Genomic DNA, 23,703 nt, shown 5'->3' on the forward strand with positions numbered 1-23,703 from the left:
TGGTCGCAAACGCATAGACAAGATACTAATTTGAGTTAAAAACGGTTCACTATGAGATTCATATGAGATTAAAACGGATGATACCGATCTGATCAGTATACCGCACTGGATCAGAATCCCATCCGATGACCTATTTCCTAAAAAAAAAAAAATTGTGCACCATCATATTCATTGAGATTCGCATAAAGAGTCTCAATAAAGTCCGGACGGGACCCATATCGTATTTATTAAAGTATATCTAGTTAGATTTTCGTTTGGTTGTTAGAGTAAAGATATAGATAAGGAAATATCAAAATTAGCTGCTATGATAAGAGATGAGTTAGAACTATTTGATATTTATTTAATTATTTAATTGTATGATGTTTATAACTACGTAAAAATTGATTTATATAATATTATTTAATTTGTAACTTCTATCTTATGAAAATAGCTAGACTATAGAATTTATATTTCTTAATATATAAATTATATTATGTTGAATGTTTAATTAATATTTTTACTTATCCACTATTTATATAAATTATATAATATAAATTATCAGAGTGACGCTATTATAATATGCATATTACATATTGTCTTGTGCTATGAATTCATATATCTATTTTCAAATTGTTGTTACAAACCGGGTTTTTTTTATATAATCTCAGTGATAACTTTGTTTCTCTCTCTCATTTCTATCTGGAAAAATTGAAATTCCGGCCTCCTATTTCAGAATAAATTTAGATATAATTTAAAAACGCATCTCAGATAAAGAAATTCGGTAATTTTAACTCAATTGCAATAATCGTATGAAAAAGTTGCGATTAAAAAACAGAGGATCCGAATTCCATTCTACGTTTATCTCCCTCCTCTCAATTCTCAACAAACCGAATTAATATCACCGAAGGTAACAGAATATTTATATTTAAATTATAGCCGTCCGATTAGATTCCGCACGAATATTAAGGGACCATGCATTTCACCTCGGACCGGATTGGTTCGGATTCTGATCAAACGGTCCGTGTCTAACAGAAATATTTTGTTACCTCGGATGAAATGGACTTCGTTTGTCTCCCTCTTCTCAACAAACCTACCCCGTAAGCTCTCTTTCTCACATCTCTGATCTCTCACCCAAACCCACACCACCCATCTCCAATCCACCTCTCTAATGGCTTCCGTCTCTCTCCACCTCTCATCCCGCCTCCACGTGTCTCCTCCCCGATTCTCCTCCCTGCGGCGCCCCCGCTTGGTGCCGATCAAAGCCCTCTCCGTCCCCTCCACCGCTCTAACCCAAGACGACCTGAAGAAACTCGCGGCGATCAAGGCGGTGGAGTATGTATCGAGCGGCATGGTTCTCGGCCTTGGCACTGGCTCTACGGCGGCTTTCGTTGTGGCCGAAATTGGGTCTCTTTTGTCGTCTGGTAAGCTCACTGGGATCGTCGGAGTGCCTACTTCGAAGAGAACTTTTGAACAGGCGCAGTCTCTAGGGATCCCGCTTTCTACATTGGATGACCATCCGAGACTCGATCTTGCTATCGATGGAGCTGATGAGGTGTGTTTTATTTTTTGTTTTGTTTTGTTTGATTTTCGCAAAGCTGTCATGCTAAGAAGCTTAGAGAATGATGTCTCAGCTTTTCCATAAATAGAATGCATATAAATTTGGTACCTTGGTCTTCCTTTTTAAGCAAATGCTTCTGATCAATTACCACAGGAACTTATTCTGGGTTTCCGTTTTGAAGGGGGATCCCTAAATTTTTTGTGGCAACAAAAGAGAGAGAAAGGAAATAACTTGAGTTGGCATGTGAAAATTGTGGGCTTTTTGCATAATCCCTACTAGTTATTTCTGAAATTATTTTTTGGAAAAAAAGGCTTGACGCCCATTTCATTAAACTGAAACGGTTAGATTACAAAATGTATTACTGAAATTATCACAACATAGATGGAGAAAACAACTAAAAATGTCTAGGAAAGGAGGCTCGTCATCAATTACTAAATGCAGCCTCCCAAATAATTTCCGTTTTTTTATACTTTTAGCAATTTTCATTTGTTCTATTGGAACTTCTTTCTATAACACATGTAGTGGCAAACAAAATACCAAAAATGGTATTGATTTCATTAAATTAATTCATGGTTTGGACAGGTTGATCCGAACCTTGACTTGGTAAAGGGACGAGGTGGAGCCCTCCTGCGTGAGAAAATAGTGGAGGCCGCCTCTGACAAATTCGTAGTTGTAGTTGATGATACCAAGCTAGTAACAGGCCTCGGCGGCAGTGGCCTTGCCATGCCGGTTGAAGTCGTGCAATTCTGCTGGAAGTACAACCTAACTAGACTCCAAGAACTCTTCAAGGATGAGGGGGTTGACGCAAAGCTCAGACTAGAGGCTGATGGAACACCATATGTGACTGATAATTCAAATTACATCGTGGATTTGTATTTCAAGACACCGATAAAAGATGCAGGGGCCGCTGGTAAGGAGATATCAGATCTCGAAGGTGTTGTCGAGCACGGGTTGTTCTTGGACATGACAAGTGCCGTGATTATTGCAGGAAAAGAGGGAGTCTCTGTGAAGAGTAAGTAAATCGCACGTTTGTTTTCAGTATCAAAGATGTCTGTTGGGGATTTTTCTCTTAAGGTGTATATTTGTGTTGTAATTCATGTGTTGACGAGAAGCACAATAAGAGGTTCTTCTTCCGTCATTCTTTAATAATTAATAAAATTATGTTCTACTCTCTCAAATATGGATTTAGGACTTTGTCAGAATTTTATAATAAAGCTATAAGCTGACAAGACCATTGATGCTACAACTGATTAGATCCAATTTTGCAATCAAATCTGAATGTATAATAATTGATTATGCAACTAATAGGATTTTTTTTTGTCTGTCTTCCATTGTACAATTTGCTCACTTTAACCTTGGTGTATCATCTACTATTGAGCGATTTAACATGAACCGAACCTATAAGAACAAAATAGGTGACGCAGTAAAAAGTAGTTCAATCATTGGGTACTTGGAAGCGCTTAACCTAAGCGCTGTTGTTTAAATATATAGTTTTGGATACTGACCAGTCGATTTCTTCAATGAGCTACCTTTCATTTATTGTTGATTTGTTAGATTGTTTATATCTTGCATTTTGGCTTTTTTTGGGTACTGATAAGTGGTAATAGATAAGTTTTTGCTTTTTTTACTGGCAAATGTCATATAATATGTTTTTTTTTTTTTTGAGAAAAAATGTCATATAATATGTTCTTTCTCAATCTCTACATATTAATTGGAATCTAAAAACTCCTGCAACATCATACATACAAAAATTTGGTTCTGAACAGGAAGGCACTTTTCTCATCCAAATTTGTGTTTCTTTTTTAATATTTGGATAAACTTTGTACAAAAAGGTTGAACTTCTATGAATACATGATTTGCTGTTGCAATACCACAAGAAGTATAATCCATGTATAGATCCATTGCAGGCTTAACTTGGTTGTAATAACTGATGAAAAATGAAACTCTACAGATTAGAATTTGACCTTTACATAAAAGCGACAAAAATTGAAAGACAAATGACTTTTCCTATGCAAATCTGGACCATTCTTGGATTTCAGGACCATACTGGTAAATCAAGATATATTTTGTAGCCCCATTTATCAATTCATAACTAAATAATGTAATATTCATAATGTTTTAATTGTTGAAAAAAGATTCCACAATTGCTTCTACCGATTCAAGAGGTGCTTGTTTGGAGTTTTTGCTACTAGAAAGGACAATTCTGTATCAGAGAACTAAAAATAACAGAGGGACAAGGAATGACACTCACCACTACCACTTTGCTCAAGATGACTGGGAGGCGAAGACGTGGTAGTATTTGAAATGGTAAAACCCAGAAGCGGGCAATCGGCTTTCACTTTACCTGAAATTAGCATCACACATGAATCCTTTTAAATATTCTGGTACACTCTTCATATACATAGTTTCAGCAGTAAGTCAGTAACTGCCCTTGATGTGTTATCAACCTTAGATAAGCCCCGTTTGAGTGATGAGACAAAAGGGTAATCACAAAAGAGGTGGGTTAAAAAAAGGGGAAAGAAACAGCAAGTAAAAAGAAATGTGGCAAGATTGTAACAAAGTGCGCTCTTACAATCTTTGAAGCATGGTAGGTTAGGCATGTTCAAGAAGTTTGTGTATCCCTCTTTGCACTCACAGTGGTGTTCAAAATCTGACATTTTGATGCATGTCCCTTCGCCGCAAAATGACCACAAGCATGCTAATAACACCACAAAAAAGTGTAAATGACATGGGGGCATTACTATGACAATGATTAATGAATAGGACATTTGTTGCAAAGATAATTCAAACCAAGAAAGTAAATACCAGTGCTGGACTTAACTAGAATGGCGCCATAGGTATGTAACTAGATTAACTGATTAAGCTTTAACGGGTAAAGATATTGACAGAGCAGTGTTTGCTTCATGCAGCGCACAAGGTAGCGTTGTTTTGACTGTATTGTCTGTGCACGAAGCAAAAACTAGTCTGTTAATATTTTACACGCTTAAAACTGGCAGTTCAAAGTAGAGTTTTTCAATAGAACAATATATATAAGCCAACGGAGGAAAGGTATTAATTAAAGAATAAGAAAGAAATTTTGTCTAATATCCTACTTTCTTTTTGGTTTTGTTGGCCCGAAAAAAAAGAAGTAAAAACCATGCAATTGTTCAGGAAGTTAACAAAAAGGCCAAAGTGTAATTACGTACGGTCAAAAAGAGAAGTATGAGGAATAGCTGGAAAAGGAGCACTTGTCTGGGCAATTGAATCATTATAACAAACTGAATCATAGACACCTGAGAAAATCAAATAGAAGTTGAGTTAATTGAGTTTTTGTTTCATATAATTTGCTTGAGAAGCAAAACAAGTCATATACAGATGGTGTGTTCTAGACTTCTAGCAAAACAAATACTGGGTTATACAAGCTTTTCTTGTTGATTTTAGAACTATGTTACTACTACTTAACTGGGCTTTATATATCCAATTAAAGCAGGATTTTATGGATGAAATACTGCATTAATTTTAAAGCCATGTAAGCCTTTTTTTTGGGCTACTAACAAATTAACCTTCTAGGCTTTTGTTTAGTATGTTGACTATGAACAGCACCTTGCATGCTTCATAACATATTAGAAAAATAACACTGGAGAAAAAAAGTCCTTTTTGGATTTGATGTTGTTGGTTCCATGTAATTTCTCTTTATTAGGGATGATTAAATGAAAGAGGCATGATATTGGCTACATAAATTAAAAGGCCTAAATTTCTCCGTAAGCATTAAGTTTTTTTCTTCTTCATTTCTTGATTCTTTTATTTATTTATTTTATTGCTGATCTTTGAGTTAATTAAAAGAGTGTTTTTTTTTTTTAGAATGTGATGAGAGTTAAGCCTTCAAATCAAGTTCCTGGTTAAAATCGTCTATCAGGTTTCTAATTTATGTCCTAATTTCACGCGGAGAACATTACGTAGCTAAAAGCTGCTAGAGATGATTTTCAACATAATGATTTTAGGTTAAAAAAAGTACAATCTTGTATTGTATATACAAATGGTTATACATACCAAAGAGAAATACTAATTCCAATTAGCATTAATGGCAGATTTGTATTTTAACTTTTAAGGCTATGAAAAAGTTCCTTCAAAAGAAAAAAAGGAAAAAAGGAAAAGAAGAAAGTAAAAAAGAAAACTGTAGTGATCCACATCCATCCATCTCAAGTGCAAGTCAATTTTGTGTAGGCCACAGAGAATGGGTTAGTATAGTTCAACAACCATATCAAATATTTTTAAGCTTTTTACAAGGAAGATTTTAAATCAAATTTGCCATCATTTTCTTTTTTTAGTTGTAGCCCCTGAAAATGTCGCATTCTTTGCTAGCTACAGGGTACATATCAACCTACTCAACCTCCCATTGCACGGAATCGGAAGCGGTTCAATGAGTATCGGAACAAATTCGGTTTGATGTTTGATCGGAACTGTTCGATCGTATTAATATTTGTGCATATAAATTTTAAATTTGTGTAAATCATGTACGCGCAAATCTTAATACGGATCAAACAATTTGGACCATGCATCGGAACATTGGTCTGACAAGAAAACGTATATGCATTAAGATTTGTGCGTATAAATTTTAGATTTGTGTGGATCATATCCACAGAAATCTTGACGCGTATCGAACAGCTCCAATCGGACATCAGACCACCATATTATATGATCTGATGCCCATTGGATCGCCCCTTTCCAACCCATTGCACTAGTTTTCTAGAGCAAAAAAGCTACTAAATGCTAATTTCAATTGCAAGTGTTGAAAACATTCATAATTATTTCATGCAGGTTAATATTTTTTTCAATTAAAAAAAGGTGTTCTAATTTACTTATATATCACTTGATGAGAGATGATATATAGTGCACAGTTCTGAAATCATAAACTTATATTTAAAACAGATTGTGCACTCAAGGGAATTAACCAAGTACATGAAAACAAAAGGATCAAGTGTATAACTTACATTGTGGAATTAAACAAGGAAGAAAAGCAAATTGATCGCCGGGCCAAAACCGATTCCAACCGGGATCGCACTCACACTCGAACCCGAATCTTGAACTTTGATCAACCTTACATGTGCCTTTCCCGCATACCATGCTGTCACATACGCCACCTCAAAACAAAACATATCATCATAATTAGTTTTCATGTGTGCATGTGATTATATATGCATGAGAAACAGGGAAAGAAAGGGGGTTACCAAGAACAGGAGATAATAGGTCTCCTTTTACACCTTGCATTTTCCATGAAAAACTTGCTCCTTGGAGTAGTATCACAAGATAAACTACTAACAAGCGCATCTGTTGGTCCAGTCAGAGAGAGAGAGAGATATAGAGATGGAGTGTGATTTCTGAAAATAACAGAGAGAGGAGGGAAAAGGTGGATTGTTAGTTTGCTACTATATTAGCGTGGGAAGAGATAATTAGTTGGATTGTTTTGTAGAAGTAGCCTAATTTTGCTTTATCATTTTTAAGTTAAATTATTTTATTCTTGACCAGCCAGAGCACCCAACAATCTGTGGGCTGTGGGCTGTGGCCAACCTACCTACTGTTTTTTTTTTTATAAGAGATTTTATGAAATTCAAGTGGGTGAATTGATTTCACTGGACTTCTGCTATTGCAACACATTTATTATACTTTACCCAAGATAACTTCTATTGTATAGATAAAATTTATTGAAGATAAGTTATCTCATGAACTTGACGATAAATATTTATAAATATATAAGTAATAAAAACACAGATGTTTTTTTCTATGATTTAAATACCATAATAAAATTTGGTACAATTTTGAAAATCGATTCATTATCCATTAAGGTTTTAGAAAATTATTTTATTAATTTTATTGACACATAATTGTTGATCAAATAATTTTGAATTATATTAAATTAATACACAACATATTTGAACTATAAATTTCATATCTATAGTTTATAAGTTCGTCATCTATTCATCTGGCACTGTACAAAAGTCGTGAGATTAATAAATCATTAGACAAATATCATGATTTCATAACCAATGATAACTACAAGCTAAAGATGCAACAAACCGCAACAAATTTGAACTACGTGTAGTCTCCTAAAATGAAATTGTTGCGAGGTCGGTATGGCAGTTGACCGGTTACTGGTTTAGTTTGAATGAAAACAGAGCTCCACTGTATGTAACACTGATAGAGGCTTAAAATATGAAATTTCCTTTCTCTACGTTGTATTTGAATATTGTCAGAATTTATGATATTACATAATTTTGCGTATGAAATTTATGCCATTACATGTTTTTTTGGGTACCACAAGTAATCACAATTTTCGTACATTGATATTCTAAAATACAAGATCCAAAAAAAAAAAATCTGAATTATTTGTCTAATTTTATTAGAAGAGATTTATGCACATTAATATTTTAAATAAAAAATTGAACGTATAAACTTGGTTATATATATGGACAGATCTCAATGTCGTCATCAAAATGTTTTTACAAAATTTACAGCATTTTTACATGCACGCTTTGCTAGATATGTAAACGAAAATCCGTGGTTCTTATTAGTTACATGGATTTTAGTATCAATTTTGAAATAGTAATGCAAAAATAATTTAAATAACTCGTGAGATCTGTGAAGCCCCTTGGCCATATTAATTAATACTTACTTTATACTAAATAAATCCATAAATTTGTAATTCTTGTATATAAACAGATCACTGGTGAATTAGATTTGTTTTACGGGTTTGAATTTATCATTTGAAACCTATATAATAAATTATATTGACAGTACAGAATGTCTTATACTATAAACAACACACTAGCTAATCACTCTAATAATTATGTTGTGCAAGACATGTTGGATTAAATCTAGAGATAAGGTGAGACTTTAAAGTCAATTTTTTGTGTACATTAGACGGTCAATGTACATTGAAACAAGTCAGAAGTGGTGTTTGATTTGACCTTTATTTTCATATTATTCTTCATTAAATTGCTGCTATGAGCCTATGACTAGTTAGCAAATTAGTTGACAACATAAGCAACTAACATTCCTCTCGGTGGATTCAAGAAATGCAGGCTGTGAATAAAAATATTGTTATTTGTGTTCAATCCATTTTCATTTAAATTCAACCGATATGGCCCAACAAACAGACAGGTTAGGCCTTGAAGCTTAGTTGGGGGGGATGCTCTAATTTAGACCCATTTTTTTTTTCCTTTTTGAACATGAGATAAGGATTAAATTCCTTTCAACTCATCTCCAAGACTCCAATACAGAAATTGAATTTTAAAAATGTCCTCTTAGTCACTAGAATAGAAGTAATTATCGGAAACAAGATTTAAATGATGCTGCGACCTAAACATACTATATTATACAAAAATAATTGCTAAACTAACTTATCAAGCTATCAAAGTAAAACCAAATGACAGGGGAAAAAAAAAACTACTGTTAATATTGAATTAGTTTTCCTACTGTTGACAATTTCATCGCAATGAACAAATTGTGGATGATTTGCTGGAAATAGCTGGTCTAAAGTTGGATTTCTCTTGCTTGACCCAAAATCCAATGCAATACATCTATCATTTGTTTTTCTAATATGTTTGGATACCCACTAAAAGTAGAAAAAACTTATATTTTGGCATCCATTCTTTATTATTTTTTTTAGTTTTTTCTGTTGACCTTTCTTTTTTGTTTTGGCTTTGAAATTATGCAGACTAATCACCACAAAGTTGTCAGGTTCAACAAAAGCCTAGTTAGTCGTTAACAAGTTAATTAAAATTATTTTTTGTTTCAAGCTTTCATTAAAGCAAATAAAATTCTAATGTTGTAGTACAACTGTAGCAAAGCATATAAAAATTGATTAAATTGACATATTGAACAGTCAAAGGCAATTTAAACACCTTGTGCTCTGCAATTAATACTAAAATATATACAGACAGGTGTCTCTAATACTTTTCTGTGGAACATTCCTAAGTAAATGTGATAAACATAGGTGCTAATGTGCTATTTTCAGAGAAACAGGATATTGGGAAAAGAAAAAGAAAAGAAGAAGGCAACCCACATAATTAATATTAGAGTTTTAATTACAAGACACGACTTTGCAAAACCAATCCATCAATTGCTGAAAAAAAGTAGGTCAAAGCAGTTTAGCAAATTATAAATTAAGAATCTTGTTAATTTAAACCATTTACATAACCAAGACAACTAAACCAAACTCTCACAGGTCAAACTTCAAGAGGACAGTACTATCATTAGAACTCAAATTGCTGCACCAAATTACTGTTTCTTTCCTTGAAGCTCTTTGCTAGCCAAATTGCGGTTTCTCTCGGAGAGACCTTCCGGGGCCCGAAAGGCCTCAACAAAACACCCAATTCCTCATACTTCTCCTGATCCAAGAGCTGAGCACTGAATTCAAGCAGGCCCTCCAAGGCCTCAGCTCTCTGCTGATACGATGATGGATCAAATCTCCTTACATGTGTGAAATCTGATAAGCTTGGGTTTGGGTCTGAAAACACACTAAAATCCTCTCTTTCTTCTGAACAGAATACCTGGAGATGGAACTCGATACCATTAGTCTGATGACTCACTGAATTTGAATTGTGTTCCTTCAAATGTAATAGGGACTAGACATTGTCATTATTCTAAACCGAATATGTATATAATAAGATGAGTAAGGATACGGTACTATGCATAGCACGGAATAGTACTACTAATCGACATTTTCGTTTTCAAAGTCAAAATAAGTTTACATTTTTTAGAATTTTTTTTACTATTTTTCTAGATAGGTTGAAAATCACTTGATCTACAGATTCTAGACCATTCAAAAGTAGTGATTTCTACTTATCTATAAAAATAGTTCCAAAAAAATCTAAAAAACATAAAATTTGATCTACAAGTGTATTATCATATGGAGATCATGTTGAACGGTTGATTGTTTGGACTTTGAAAATGAAGATATTAATCCATAGTACAGACCAATATGCTCTATGCATAGTACAGTACAAGAAAGACATTATGATCCTTAAAATCAGGTTTAAGTATGCTACCATTACTGGAATGTTGGGTAAATTTGTTGTACCCGTAGGTCCATTATGTTTCCAATTAAGGCAGAAACGTGAATAATCTAATGTAATTTAATATAAAAGCAAGAAAAATAAAAACTAAATGATAAGCATGCCATGACAAGTACAAAATAAAATATCAGTATTAAGTTCCTTGGAATACCTGCACAGTGCACCTGTCCTTTGTAATGGAGCAGTCATTAAGGCCGGAATCAGAACCTGAACCTGATACGGACAACTTAGTGCGGCCTTTGAAGGAAAGAACTGGATCTACTTCGTAGGAAGGAAGATCAAACTCAGCCATGCGATCCATGATAGGTGAATTAACTGACACATCAGGGGATTTAATGCGGTGCAGGATTGCAGCCGTTCGCGTTGTTAGTGGTTGGCGAGGAATAGATGTTTCAACAGGGAGAGAAGCTCTTCGAACAGGATTGGCATTTTGTCGAACAGGAGTCGTGCTCCTTTGAGTGGGTGTACTTGGATTACGTACAGGTGTTGTGCTCCTTTGAATGGGCATACTAGCTCTACGTACAGGTGTTGTGTTCCTTCGAGTTGTACTAGGATTATGTACAGGTGTTGTGCTCCTTTGAGTGGGTGTACTAGCTCTAGGTACAGGTGTTGTGCTCCTTTTAATGGGTGTACTAGCTCTATGTACTGGAGTGGGGGTTCTTGCTGCTGGCGGTGGCAGTGGTTCAACCTATAATTATAGGAAAAATATGAATTTATCTCATATATACTTGACCTGGTAAGTTTGCACCAAAGAAGGTTTATAGCTTCATGTAAATTACACCTAGCTTTTACATAAATATGCTGGGTTGTTTAATATTAAATCCTTATCTTGGAACAAAAGGTGAGGTCAAGTAACTTCCACACCAGTTTTTGTGCAAGTGCCACCTGCAATTATTTTGTTTATTTTCAATTTTTCATTTATTCTATAGTTCAATTTGTGTTGTGACTGAAAAAATTACAAAAAAACAATCATTTTAAAGCAGACTGCATTGAATATTTGGTAACAAATTTTAGTTAAATATACAGTTACCATCACCTAATTTAACCTAACCCTTGGCTATTGTTGGCAAATTCCAAATTCATGAACTATGGCAAGTTTCAGATACTGCAAATGTTTTATATCTTCCTGCAAGTACTACTAACATTGGGTGCTATCTGCAAAGAGTAAATAAATAAAGGACCTGGTAAAGAAAATAACCTCTTTAGAAGCAGTCCTTCCATGGAAGGTTCTAGAAGGCTGAAGGCGCCTTTTCGGGGAAGTGAAGCTCTTCGCACGAGTGTACATAGGGGTTACCATATTTGTGCTACTTAGAGGCATCTCATTGACCGATTTTCCCCCTTCGGCTCGGTTGCTTCCTACTGATGATACTTCTTTTACCTCAACCTCAGAAAAATCAACACAATTATCCTTATCAATTTCTGCATAGGGTTCTATAATTCTTTCACTGCCATCAATCTTTCTTCTTGGTTTGTCTTCATAAACTAAATGCTCTTCATCGTACAGATCGGTATCGTCTGTTCTGATACTGATCGGGGAAGTTTTGAGGCACACTTGGAGCAGGTACGGCTGGAGCTGAGGATGCCTGAGTAATTGACCAGCCTGAAAACAAAGGACAGGAACTTTATATTAGTTACTTCCAGTCTTCTTCCTACTAAAGTATCTTAACCCTTGTCAATGCAGAAGTTTCTTATAGCTCCTCTAGAGCATGAAAAGATATCATAGATACCCCTCTATCAATTTCTTTGTTTGAGTACACAAAATACCCCCTACAAAATCAGTTGCATAGATCTGGATAGGGGAGGATTGATCTGCACAACTTTGAAATAATTGAACCAGAATGGGTCATTGGAAAACAATTAATGCTTTATAGGGGTCTGAAAGGTACATTTCAATGTAATCAAAGGTTAGGCATTACCCTTGTGATCCTCATATTTGGAAGGATTTAATGTAAATCACCCCTATAATATTTTTTTTAGGACTGATTAGAAAGCAAGAAAAAATTAATATTAGTATGATGAGAGAAAAAGAAGGGGCATACACTTGGTCTTTGATCAGGGTTCTTACGGAGCATGCTTTTAATGAGCCCCCGGCTACCATGAAAAATATATATATAGGTAGTTAAAATATTAATAAAAAAAATAAATTGAGTATAACTGATATGGCAGTGAAATTTAAAGGAACTAGTGGAAAGGGCATTTACAATGCACCGGAGTATGTGGATGGCAGAGGTGCAATTATCGATCTGTTAATTTTGTTTATCAGTGCCCCCATATCCTGCTCACAAAAATTCAAGAAGCAGATAGACCAAAATTTTCATGTCAAGCACATGTAAATCTATGATTTTAAATGATTGCAACTTGCGAGAGCATTCGTATAACCACCCAATTTGGGAGCTTTAGGTTTGTTCTAAAGTGCCATCGGTTGGATAAGTTTGATGGAATAGATTACATTACAACTCTGATCAATTTCTCCTTCTAGGAACCAGCAATTTTACTTGTTTATATGATTCAGGTAATTCAACTAATATGAAAGCTCGGTTATTTGAAATACATGCAAATTGAAACTATCAAAAATTGTCATTTTTTATTTCTAACTAATTTAAACAATTAACTGATTTGCAGGATGAGACAGAAATTTTAGAATACTAATTTTTCCAACTTACGAATGCTTTGAATGCATGCCTCTGAGCAGTCATTTCATATATACAGCAACCTAAATTAAATAAAAAACAAATACAATATTGCGATTCATAACAACTATAATAATAAAAAAGATCAGTCAACTAATTAACACTCATCAAAAAATATATTAACTTACCTAGAGACCATATGTCAGATTTGCTTCCATAAGGAATATCAGCTAGAAGTTCAGGGCACATATAACTTGGGGTGCCCACAACCTAAATAGGGAAAAAGAGTGACTATATTAGCAAAAATGAAATATTTAGATAACATTATTTCAACCAGTGTTTAAAAGGCAGTTTGAATGGCATGCGGAAGGACACTGCATATTGCATATGCAGATTTGTATACGGATTATTCTTTTAATATTACTATCATACAAGTAAAAATATTATAGAAATACAAATTGTCTACTAAGAGACTAAACAATATTATCGGAGTTTTGAATACTGATATTAATTAATTAGAACTAAACCACACTGTAAAACAAAGTTATGCAACTTAGTATTACTAATAGTAGTATTACTAATAGTAATAGATGATTAATCCGCAGGAGAATTTCATGTATAGTTGTATACCCCTCAACATCTTGGAAATTACGTATTTCCCCCCTCTAAAATTCATAAAAATAATTTTTACCCTTCTAAACTTCAAAAACTCACAAATTTACCCATTTAAATATCTTTTCTACTAAAACTCTTAAATTTAAAGTACCCATTTTACCCTTCATTAAAAATAAAAACTAGTAGCAAATTTTAGAAAAATGTTAGTCTTCAAATTGGTCGGTTTTCGAGGGCAACTGGGTCATTTGGGTCATTTCTCTTCTTCTGATGTATACACAAGCATATACCTAAGCGTCGAAGTAGAAAAATGACGCATTTGCCCTCAGAAACCGTCCAATTAGAAGACTTGACATTTTTCTAAAACATGTTACATATTTTTTAATGAAGGGTAAAATGGGTACTTCACAAATTTAAACTGAGTTTTAATAGAAAAGACATTTAATTTGTGATTTTTGAAGTTTAGAAGGGAAAATGTGATATTATGAATTTTAGAGGGGGGAATATGTAACTTCCATGTTTTTGAGGGGTATACATGAAATTCCCCCATTATCCACATACTGCATAGACGGCGGTGTAACTAATATGCATTCTGCATATTCAAATTAGCATACTGTCAACCACATATTATTTTTCAGTACATGTTATTGACTGCATACATATATGTGGCCGCATATGCGGTCCATGTGATTGCATTTTAAAACAATGGTTGGTATAATTTTCAATATGTTATGATTGTAGAAAGAACTTTTGCAATTTACACCCAATATGTTGTAAGATTTGAGTTGTGGCCAGTACATTTAAAAGTATTATGAAAAACTAGATGTCATCTAAGCATTAATTATTAACTACATTGCACAATGATTTATTTAAAATTGACTGTTTACATTTGGTTCATTAGACAAATTCATCACTACATGATGGATTGATGGAATATAGCTGTCCTATCCTCTTCAAGATGAATTTAAATAATAATATGTATACAGAACTTTCTAAACAATTTAGGGCACCTTTGCAACAAATCATATATTTAGTTGATTTTTATTTCCACAAGACAAATTATAAGTATTGAATAGGAAAATTATATGATCTTGATAAACTCACCGAACAAGCCAAATCATCTGATGTGAGCACCTTAGCAAGACCAAAATCACCTGAAGGTTATTCCAAATTAAAAATAAAATAAAATAATTAACATCTAAGTCTCTGATTGCAGCATTCAAGGAACATAATAAGCTGATTTGAAAAGAAAAATTGACATACCGAGCCTAATATTTTGGTCCTTCGTAAGAAATATATTTGAGCACTGAAAGATTATTGCAAGGATCACGATAAATACTGTGAAATATTTTTTGTACAATTATAAAGAGAAAAGCAGGGACTTAATTCCAAACCTTCACATCTCGATGGAGAATATGGTTGGAATGCAAATAGTCAAGCGCCATTAGGAGTTGTACTAGCCATTTGCACAGCTTCTGCATAAACCAAAATAAAAACAAGCATGATGAAATTATAAAGGTACATTAAAATGTTGTAAGGAACAAAAAGGAAATCTTATACAGAAATAAAAAAGAAATTGCTGTACAAAATTTCAGTACAATTTCGATAATTTAGTTGATTTTAAATCTGTGTTCTTTCTACTAATTACTCAATTAAGCAATTGCAAAAAATCAATACGCCAAATAAGGCAATTTTTTAAGAAGAAAAAAACTGAGATAATAAATAAAAGCAATTAAAATTAAAACCTCTTCAGGAAACAAGATTCCATTTGCCTTTTTAATAGCCTCTGACCTGTTCAAAGAAGAAAAAAAATGAATTAGGGATTTCCTATTTTTCATTTGTTCATTATCAAATAAAGAATCTAAACTTAGAAATATTTTAAAAATAATACATGTCTCCCCCCTCGCAATAGCCTATTACAATGCACACATAGCAACCCTGAAAAAAATAACCATATATTGGTATGAAATGATATACATCTGACAATTTCAAACAAGTTAGGGACTTAAGTGCTACATTTACCTTTTCTACCCATGCTTCTTTATACTCCACAATAAATGGGCATCTGACTTTGGCAATAAGCTCCATCTATAAAGCAAACAACATGTCACGGAATGAAGGTCAAATTAGGTACACATTAAATCATGTAATCTCGTCATTAAATGATGCAAAATTTACAAAACAAAACAGATTAAAGCACAGAAAAATTGAAAAGCAACTTCATTTAAGCACGGCCATTAATGAGAGTAATATCACTGCTCACTTCTAAGCCCTCTAAACCCTTTCACATTTTGACTTTTTCTCTTGTTTTTAGTTGCCCTCGTTTAAAACAAAAAAAGGGAGGAATTTCATTTATACCTCTCAAAAACCTTGAAATTAGGTATTTACCCTCTAAAGTTCATAATATCATATCATATTTACCCTTCTAAATTTCAAAGACTCGCAAATTTACTCAGTCTATTTACTTTTCTATTAAAAGTCATTTTAAATTTATAAAATATAAAATACATATTTTTACTTTTTAGTTTCCATTGTTGAAAACAAAAAAGAAACTCATTAGGCACAAAATAAGTAGCAAAATTAAAGAGAAAAAAATGTACCTCCTGGTGAGCCGAACGCCTACATCGATCAGTTTGCCGAGCAAGACGAATCTTTTTCAAGACATACCTGCCAGATATTACAAAAATGTCATCGATAATTATTTTCTAAACAAAACCAATTTTCAAATAATGGCACCAAAACTTTAATATTTAGGCTATTTCCGATCTCTTAACCTCTTCCTTTCAAGTCTGTGCCTCACAAGAAGAGCTGAGCCAAATGCTCCTTTTCCTATCTGCTCCAAAACCTCATATCGTTCCATGATTTCTTAACTATACTGTAATACAAAGTGACTAGTCAATCGAAAAGGCTTTCTTATCATATAAACATAATTATATCAGTTTACTGCAGCGCACATGAAACAGTAAAAATGCAATTAGAAAACCTCATGCAAAGAAGGAAACTCATTTACAATTGGGACCTAACATTTTGCTAATCATAACAGAAAGAATTTTGCCCACAATCAATCGCACTTACGTGATTAACGATTTATTTTTAAGTTTAGATTGTGCATGTGTCAGTATCTGAAATTTTCTGTCAAAAAAGAAGAAGAAAGCAAACACATGTTTGAAAAGGAAATTTGTTAATTGCAATGATACCCGAGAACAAAGAATAAAATCCATAATGAAAGGCAGGCTTACAGCTTACTGGAGTTTCTTTCTAAAACTTGTTAGAATTTATTTTGGAGATGCCATGGCTCGTGAAGGATATCAAATATGATCGCTTCTCTTTCTCACATTTCTGTATGGAGAGAGAAGGAGAAGGCGCCAAAACAGACAAATAAAGCGGCGACAGAGTCTGTATTTCAAAATTGAGAAAAAGAATACAAATAAAATGGTGGAGTCGGAATCGTGGGGGGGGGGGGGATGCGCAGTAAAGAAGTGGGAAGGGGATATGAAACGAAACAGATGGTGGGGTAGAGAGTTGGGGATTGTTTGTGGTAAAACATGTACATCAAATTATGTGGTTGGGTCATCTTGGATAACTCTTTACTCTTTAGGTGGTAAATAGTTTGAGAGGATGTCGTTGTCAATCAATGAATTAGCAGATAAACTGTATCATCATTGTTAATAAATAACATTTATTTATTCAATTTTGCGAAAGGTGTGAAAAATGTTAAGATATCAAATGTCAATAGTTTATCAAATAAGATATAATTTGTTGGAATGCTCCAGTTCATATACATAAAAGGAAAAGTAATCGTTTATATAAATAAAATAAGTAACTCTATAAAAAAGTAAATGATATAAGTCGTCAAAATATAAATAATTTTGTGACACAACGGTGTGCTTCTTTTCAGAAAAAAAAATGTACACGCACTTTCTTCCTTTTGATATTTTTTATAACTTTGATAAAAAAAAATTGACTGCAAAATACTATAATTTCCTGTTCTTTTGGAAATTAATAATAAAACATAAATATTACAAATAATTTATAAATGATAAAAAACATCAATGTTTATATATATAGTAATTTTGTTACTCAAAGAAAATAAAAAACTAGTATTTTCGTATTACTATATCATAGGCATTAAATTGTTACATTTTTTATAACTTTTATATGTATTCGGTATTTATGTAAAAGAAATTAATCAATATCACTATATGTAAAAGTAGATTTGATCATAATTTTAAAAAACTATCTACATTCACCTCAGGAAGCAAAAGATCATAATGTTATTATTATTTATTTATTTTCAAAAATTAATATGTAACAAATTTGTCGATGATTTTTTTTAAAAAAACATGAAGATCTATAACAGAGAAATTATTCATGAAATAGAATTCTGATGTCTCAATTCTTAGTATCTCCATTATTCCTCTATGTTTTTAAATCGTTAATAACAAAAAATTTAGATTGATAATAATTAAATATTATCTGTATCTTTTTGCCGCGTGATAAATCAAAGTAGGACATTTGAATTTTGTTTATATAAAAACCAAGATGAAAAATTAGCGTTCAAAAGTCACGATTCAAAAACTAAAAATAGAAACATCAGAATCATCCTCCTCGTGATGAATAAGAAATATATATTTATACAAATATTAGGATCCGTTACATCCTATACGTAATTAGATTGCCACAGAAGATCCTCAAAAAGAAATCAAATTTAAGGTGAGCTGAAGACAACTGCATTTCTTTTGCTTTTGTTCTAAGAGAAAAGCAGATAACACCAAATGACAATCTTTGCTTACCTTGTTATTATATTTTTTTTATTATTATTATTTGCTTACCTTGTTAGCTTTTAGTTAATTTTATAACCATGTACTTCTTAAGATATTATTACATAGTCAAACAAATGTTTCTGCTCCAACTAAAAGTGCTGAGCTTGAGCTTGATATATAATAAAGTTTGATTGGATGTCAAATAAATAAATTAATGTGTGGATGGCATGTTATGTTATTTACAATAGCGATTTTGTAATGACTTTATTTCTTATTTATTTGATTTTTCATATCGTTAGGTTACACCCGTTTATATATTAAATTATGAATTTTAATTCGAAGGTGTCTTCTGCCTATATTTTGTGATTGGTTATGTTTTGGATAATTTTTTTAAGAACAGGTTGGGGTCAAATATTCATAAATGATTTTCATTTGAATTTTAAATCTGCGATCACTCACAAAAAATATTATTATTATTCACTACTGAATCAAAGACTGATTTTTGCCATACTTAAATAATGCAACTGAAAATATTAATGAAGAACAATTTTTAGCAGATACTGCTCAGATGAGCATCAGAGGAGAATGCTTAGATTGGGAAGACGGTAAGTGAATGAAAGATCAAATTTATTTTGATTTATAGTTGTATTTTTTGTTCATCAAGCGCTAAAACAAATTAAACCTTTTTATCACAGATTTTTACCAAGTTGCACCTGTAATGGAATCAGGTTTTTAACCAAGAAAAATGAGGTAATTTCACCCTTTTCCTATTATATTTTTTATAAAACCTTTTTTCGATTATATATATATTGCAAGTAAATATATAGTTGTTTTAGATTGGTACTTAGGCTACCCAACAACCACGGTAAATTGCCTAAGGCCTAAGGCAACTAATCACTAGTGAAAACATAAATTATAAATAAATAAATAAATAAGAATAAAATAAGAGAGAAATAAATGTTTCTTGAATTATATGGTAGTGTGTGTTTAAAAGGAGCCATCAAATTTTATAACGGACATGAGTTCAGTAACCAATTCAAAAGATTAGTTGAGATTTCTATTGTCAACAAGTCTATATGTATAGTTGTATACCAAAGAAATCTTATTTCTTAAATGCAATGTATCTTCTGTCCAAAAAAAGAAAAATATTTTGACGATTAATATTAGTTTTTTTGTTGTTCCTCATAATTGGGTAGATGGTCTCATCAAAAGCTCAATATAAACCACTGGAGGAGAAATACATGTTTGATTGACCATAGAAATTAAGGATCATTAAATTTTCTAACCAATTAACACATAAGCGAGCATATATTTATATAAAATGAAATATATAATAATGTTGCTTATGAAGCAGGAAACTAATCAGGAACTCATTCTTTAATGTTCTCCCTACATCAGTGTCTAACATGTGATACAGTAGCCTAATATTTAGAAGCAATTATGAAGATTTTCTCTATCATTTGTTCTCCGATAATCAAATTATGAAGATATTCCCTATGATTTAAGTAAATTATGTATCAAATTCTATGATTCGTTTAGTTAGATACCAGAGTTACCAAAAAAATATATATATATTTATAACCTTTCTCTTTTTTTCTGAAATATTGTTTTTACGTCCATCCATTTTACCCTTCCTTCCAAATTCCAATCACCCAAACAATAAAAAAACAAATCACACGCCAAAAAAAGTAAAAATGTTTGGACGGGGGAGGATTTTTCAAAATTGAAAAGTTAAGTGGCTTCAGTGGGCTTTATTGGGCCCTGAAAAATAGAAGTGCTGCTACTTGAAATGGGCTGATAATAATGGCGTATTCTAGTATTTACCCACAAATACTTTGAAAAAAGAAAGCTATAATATATCATGCAGCTAGCTCGTGTTTAGTAGAATCTATCAGATTAAAACATCTAATGACTATTATAATATCTGTTGGTTGTTTCTCCACTTGAGATTCTTTGTCAGTATTAATAATTTTAGGATCTTAATAAGGCTCAAATTCAATAGAAACTTGACCACACACTCAAAACGCGTTAGTAAATTCAATTTAACATAATTTCAAGTATTTTGTTTGATTTTATACAAGTGATTTATGCACTTGTAAACGACAAATGTTATAATCTATTGAGAGGATTAAAAATTTAAAATGCGCTCATGTTTTCAGGCCCAAATCTACCTCAATATCCAAACCATTTAATTAATATATTTTTCAGGTTCGCGCTGCATGTCTCTATTAGCGAGATCGATCAAGAAAGAACTCTAAGAAAGGTGCTAAATGAGACCAACTTTTACACTCAATATTTGTGATTAAGAATTTTAAATTTTAACAAAATTAATTAAACTTATGAACCAACCTTTAATTAAGAACGAACTGGATTTACATTCTAACATAATTTTGTACATATTTTTGACTGATTCCAAATAAGTAACGATATCACGTGGATCTTGACAAGAAGACCCGAATTTTTATTTGCGCCACTTGATCGAAGACTATTTTTTGTTCCTTTATAATTTACATTTTTTTTATTATTGTTTTATGCCACCTTACCATTAAGCAAGAGAGAACTCATAATGTTGGTCTAATTTTATTTTAAAATATTGTGCATACGCGTAAAGAAAAGAGAATAAAATAAACAAATTAATTTCAAACTCTCAACCAAGCATTCGTTGCTTAGGATTCTCTCAACACAATTGTTCCCCAAATAATGCATTTCAATTTTTATTATTTTGAAACCGTTGTTCTGGCTCAATCATGCAACTATAATCCTAACCACATGCATGATTTGCTTTTCCCTAAAACCGCGCAACTAATCAGATAAATCAAATATATGTATCTTGATGGCCATGCCCATGCATAATGATTGGCGCATTTATGTTCAAAATGGTTCAACGACACACGGCATTGCTTGACCAAATTTAGAATAAAAATTTGATCAATTTTCATATATACCCCCTGAGAACTCAAGTAATTTTTAAATAACACCTACAAAATTTCAAATCAAAACTTTTTTCATTAATTGAACGTTTTCATTGGTAACTCACTTTTACATCATTAGAATCAGTGTTCTAAATAGTGATGCTATAGCGTTTTCGGACCTTAAACGCTACGCTATGGAATAAAAGTGCGTTATTTCAGCTACGACCGCTATAGCGGTCCGCTATCTGCCCTACACGCTATGCGCTATAGCGCATGCTATACTACATAGGCTTTTATATAAATGCCCAAACTGAAAATTTATTTTAAAGATCAATTTTTTCAAGATCCAAATCAATTTTGTTTTTAAATAGAAAATGATAGATAGTTTATTCCATGAAGCCTATTTTTTTTAATAAAAAATATATAATTTATGCCATAATGCTTACGTTATTTGAATGAAAAAATAAATAAATAAATAGTTTATGATATTATTAGTGATATTTTGAATAGTAATTTGGACTTTATACTAGTTCAATATGAATATTCTGATTCCTTAATAAATATTGTGTTACTTATTGCTCTATAAGACTTTAGATAATGTTGATAATTAGTAAAAATATAAAATATTTTTTTAAACAAAAAACGCTATATATAATAGCTTTCGTTATAGCTACGCTATTCGCAATAACTTTTTTTTAGCCTTTCCGCTATGACGAGATAATCTCTATTTAAAACCTTGGTTAGAATTTAATTTAGCTATAAGATTCTCACACTTCATCATTTACAAAGCAAACTTTCCTTATTTCAGTGCAGCAAAAATGAAAACAAATAAAACAAATTATCATTATGAGTCCACGTGTAAACAAACTTTCCTTGTGAACTTGCTGCATTTGATAACATAAATTTGTCAAGTAATGAAAATTTGAGAAATTGTAGGCTACTTAAATAAAGTAGACAAGGTTGTATGTGCATTATTTATAAAAAGTAGACGACTCTAAATATAGTCATGATTTTAATACTTCTTATTTTATTATTAACACAATATTATCTAAATATTCAAATATATATAGACAAATTGACCCTTCATTTTTTTTCCATTTAAAATTTATTATTTGTATTTTGTCACATCTTTAAAAAATTTAAAGATATATACGAGTGAAAGAGTTTATTATATTATGAAAATCTATCAACATTGTCTATATCGAAAAAAAAAAGTTGATTGTTTTCATTTGAATCATTCGAAACAATATTTTTCATCCATCTATTCAATTAGGAAATATAAATTAACTACAAAAAAATTTGTCCTAACAACTTTAATTAAAATGGACATATAGACTATAAATATTAAAATTAAGAGAAAAAATATAAAAATTAAACAATTTGGTTCATATTACATATTAAAGCATGTGTATCATATAATCGAATATCTTCTTTAACTACATCACTTTTTAATTTATATAAGAAAATAAGACAAATACATATTTTGACATAGACTGCTTTAAACTTCAACTGAATTAATGTCTTCTCTTTTGTAAATTATTTAGTTATATTTTTATGAGTTTTAAACTTTTAATACATAGTTTAAAATGAATGGGAATCCGGTAAGTAAAATCAACCTGTTTTTTGTTATCGTTTCTTGTGATGCTCATACTGAGTTGGTTTTTAAAAAAAAATTATACATAGTCAATGCCAAATCAGAAGAAAAAAAATGAATATCTAGCAATTATGAAAATTAAATGATCAATAAATGATCGCTACATTAATTACATTTCGAAAATAAATTATTTTTGAAAACATATTTCAAGATGATTAAAATGTTCCATACATTTAAATATTTTTTAAATAATGTGTTAATAAAAATAAACGAGTAGCGCTAATACGAAGCCGGTTAGTTTCTTGTTTTGTTTTTAAAATCGTGAATCTTACACTGTTACACATTAATTATTTGTCGGTTAGCTTTCTACTTTTTGAGGAATTAATACACGATTTCAGCTGTTGGCTAATATCTCGAAACGGAAGAATCTTAAAGTTGGTCTGTTATCCAGTGATTGAAAAAAATATGGATGGGGATATTAATTGCAAGTGTTCAAAAGTTGCTTGATGTTTCCTTTTTCTCAAAAAGTAAACTGTCTGATTGATTTTAAAATTTACACAAACAGTTTGAATTTACGGAACTTTTAAAATTTATTAAACTAT

The 23,703-nt window shown here is 31.8% G+C and overlaps 3 protein-coding genes across 4 annotated transcripts; 1 reads left to right on the forward strand and 2 right to left on the reverse strand.

The window, feature by feature from the left end:
- Positions 1-1,040: 1,040 nt before the first annotated feature.
- On the forward strand, positions 1,041-2,715 carry EMB3119 (Ribose 5-phosphate isomerase, type A protein). Its single transcript, XM_078323583.1, has 2 exons — positions 1,041-1,531; positions 2,120-2,715. Exons 1-2 carry the CDS (start codon positions 1,148-1,150, stop codon positions 2,555-2,557), a joined length of 822 nt encoding a protein of 273 aa, XP_078179709.1. The 5' UTR covers positions 1,041-1,147; the 3' UTR covers positions 2,558-2,715.
- Positions 2,716-3,248: 533 nt separating this feature from the next.
- LOC144573829 (uncharacterized) lies at positions 3,249-6,966 on the reverse strand. The gene is made up of 6 exons (XM_078323584.1): positions 6,745-6,966; positions 6,508-6,657; positions 4,723-4,809; positions 4,110-4,235; positions 3,789-3,881; positions 3,249-3,464 (listed from the first exon to the last, which is right to left on the reverse strand). The coding sequence occupies exons 1-6, from the start codon at positions 6,842-6,844 to the stop codon at positions 3,379-3,381; spliced, it is 642 nt and encodes a 213-aa protein (XP_078179710.1). The 5' UTR covers positions 6,845-6,966; the 3' UTR covers positions 3,249-3,378.
- Positions 6,967-9,564: 2,598 nt separating this feature from the next.
- Positions 9,565-17,195, reverse strand: LOC144573826 (serine/threonine-protein kinase Nek3-like). 2 transcript variants are annotated; one of them, XM_078323581.1, is made up of 16 exons: positions 17,079-17,195; positions 16,607-16,707; positions 16,433-16,499; positions 15,855-15,920; positions 15,724-15,770; positions 15,578-15,623; positions 15,227-15,307; positions 15,096-15,138; positions 14,937-14,986; positions 13,409-13,490; positions 13,254-13,303; positions 12,792-12,865; positions 12,630-12,681; positions 11,789-12,190; positions 10,742-11,278; positions 9,565-10,065 (listed from the first exon to the last, which is right to left on the reverse strand). In XM_078323581.1, exons 2-16 carry the CDS (start codon positions 16,690-16,692, stop codon positions 9,769-9,771), a joined length of 1,980 nt encoding a protein of 659 aa, XP_078179707.1. In that variant the 5' UTR covers positions 16,693-16,707; positions 17,079-17,195; the 3' UTR covers positions 9,565-9,768. The 2 variants fall into 2 exon arrangements, with proteins under 2 accessions (XP_078179707.1, XP_078179708.1); XM_078323582.1 differs by lacking the exons at positions 15,724-15,770; positions 16,433-16,499; positions 16,607-16,707; positions 17,079-17,195 and having other exon boundaries at positions 15,855-15,871.
- Positions 17,196-23,703: the final 6,508 nt, after the last annotated feature.

This window comes from Carex rostrata, chromosome 22 (assembly GCF_964058835.1).
Source record: "Carex rostrata chromosome 22, lpCarRost1.2, whole genome shotgun sequence".
NCBI classification, from domain to species: Eukaryota; Viridiplantae; Streptophyta; class Magnoliopsida; order Poales; family Cyperaceae; genus Carex; species Carex rostrata.

Excerpts from the sequence above, each read along its gene's own strand:
- EMB3119 (XM_078323583.1), top strand. The coding sequence starts at position 1,148 with ATGGCTTCCGTCTCTCTCCACCTCTCATCCCGCCTCCACGTGTCTCCT. Across the intron at positions 1,532-2,119 it reads CTATCGATGGAGCTGATGAG|GTTGATCCGAACCTTGACTT; the intron begins GTGTGTTTTATT and ends TGGTTTGGACAG.
- LOC144573829 (XM_078323584.1), bottom strand. The coding sequence starts at position 6,844 with ATGCGCTTGTTAGTAGTTTATCTTGTGATACTACTCCAAGGAGCAAGT. Across the intron at positions 6,658-6,744 it reads CCTATTATCTCCTGTTCTTG|GTGGCGTATGTGACAGCATG; the intron begins GTAACCCCCTTT and ends TTTTGTTTTGAG. Across the intron at positions 4,236-4,722 it reads TCATACTTCTCTTTTTGACC|CATGCTTGTGGTCATTTTGC; the intron begins GTACGTAATTAC and ends TGGTGTTATTAG.
- LOC144573826 (XM_078323581.1), bottom strand. The coding sequence starts at position 16,692 with ATGGAACGATATGAGGTTTTGGAGCAGATAGGAAAAGGAGCATTTGGC. Across the intron at positions 15,921-16,432 it reads GGCGTTCGGCTCACCAGGAG|ATGGAGCTTATTGCCAAAGT; the intron begins GTACATTTTTTT and ends TTTGCTTTATAG. Across the intron at positions 14,987-15,095 it reads GGACCAAAATATTAGGCTCG|GTGATTTTGGTCTTGCTAAG; the intron begins GTATGTCAATTT and ends AATAACCTTCAG.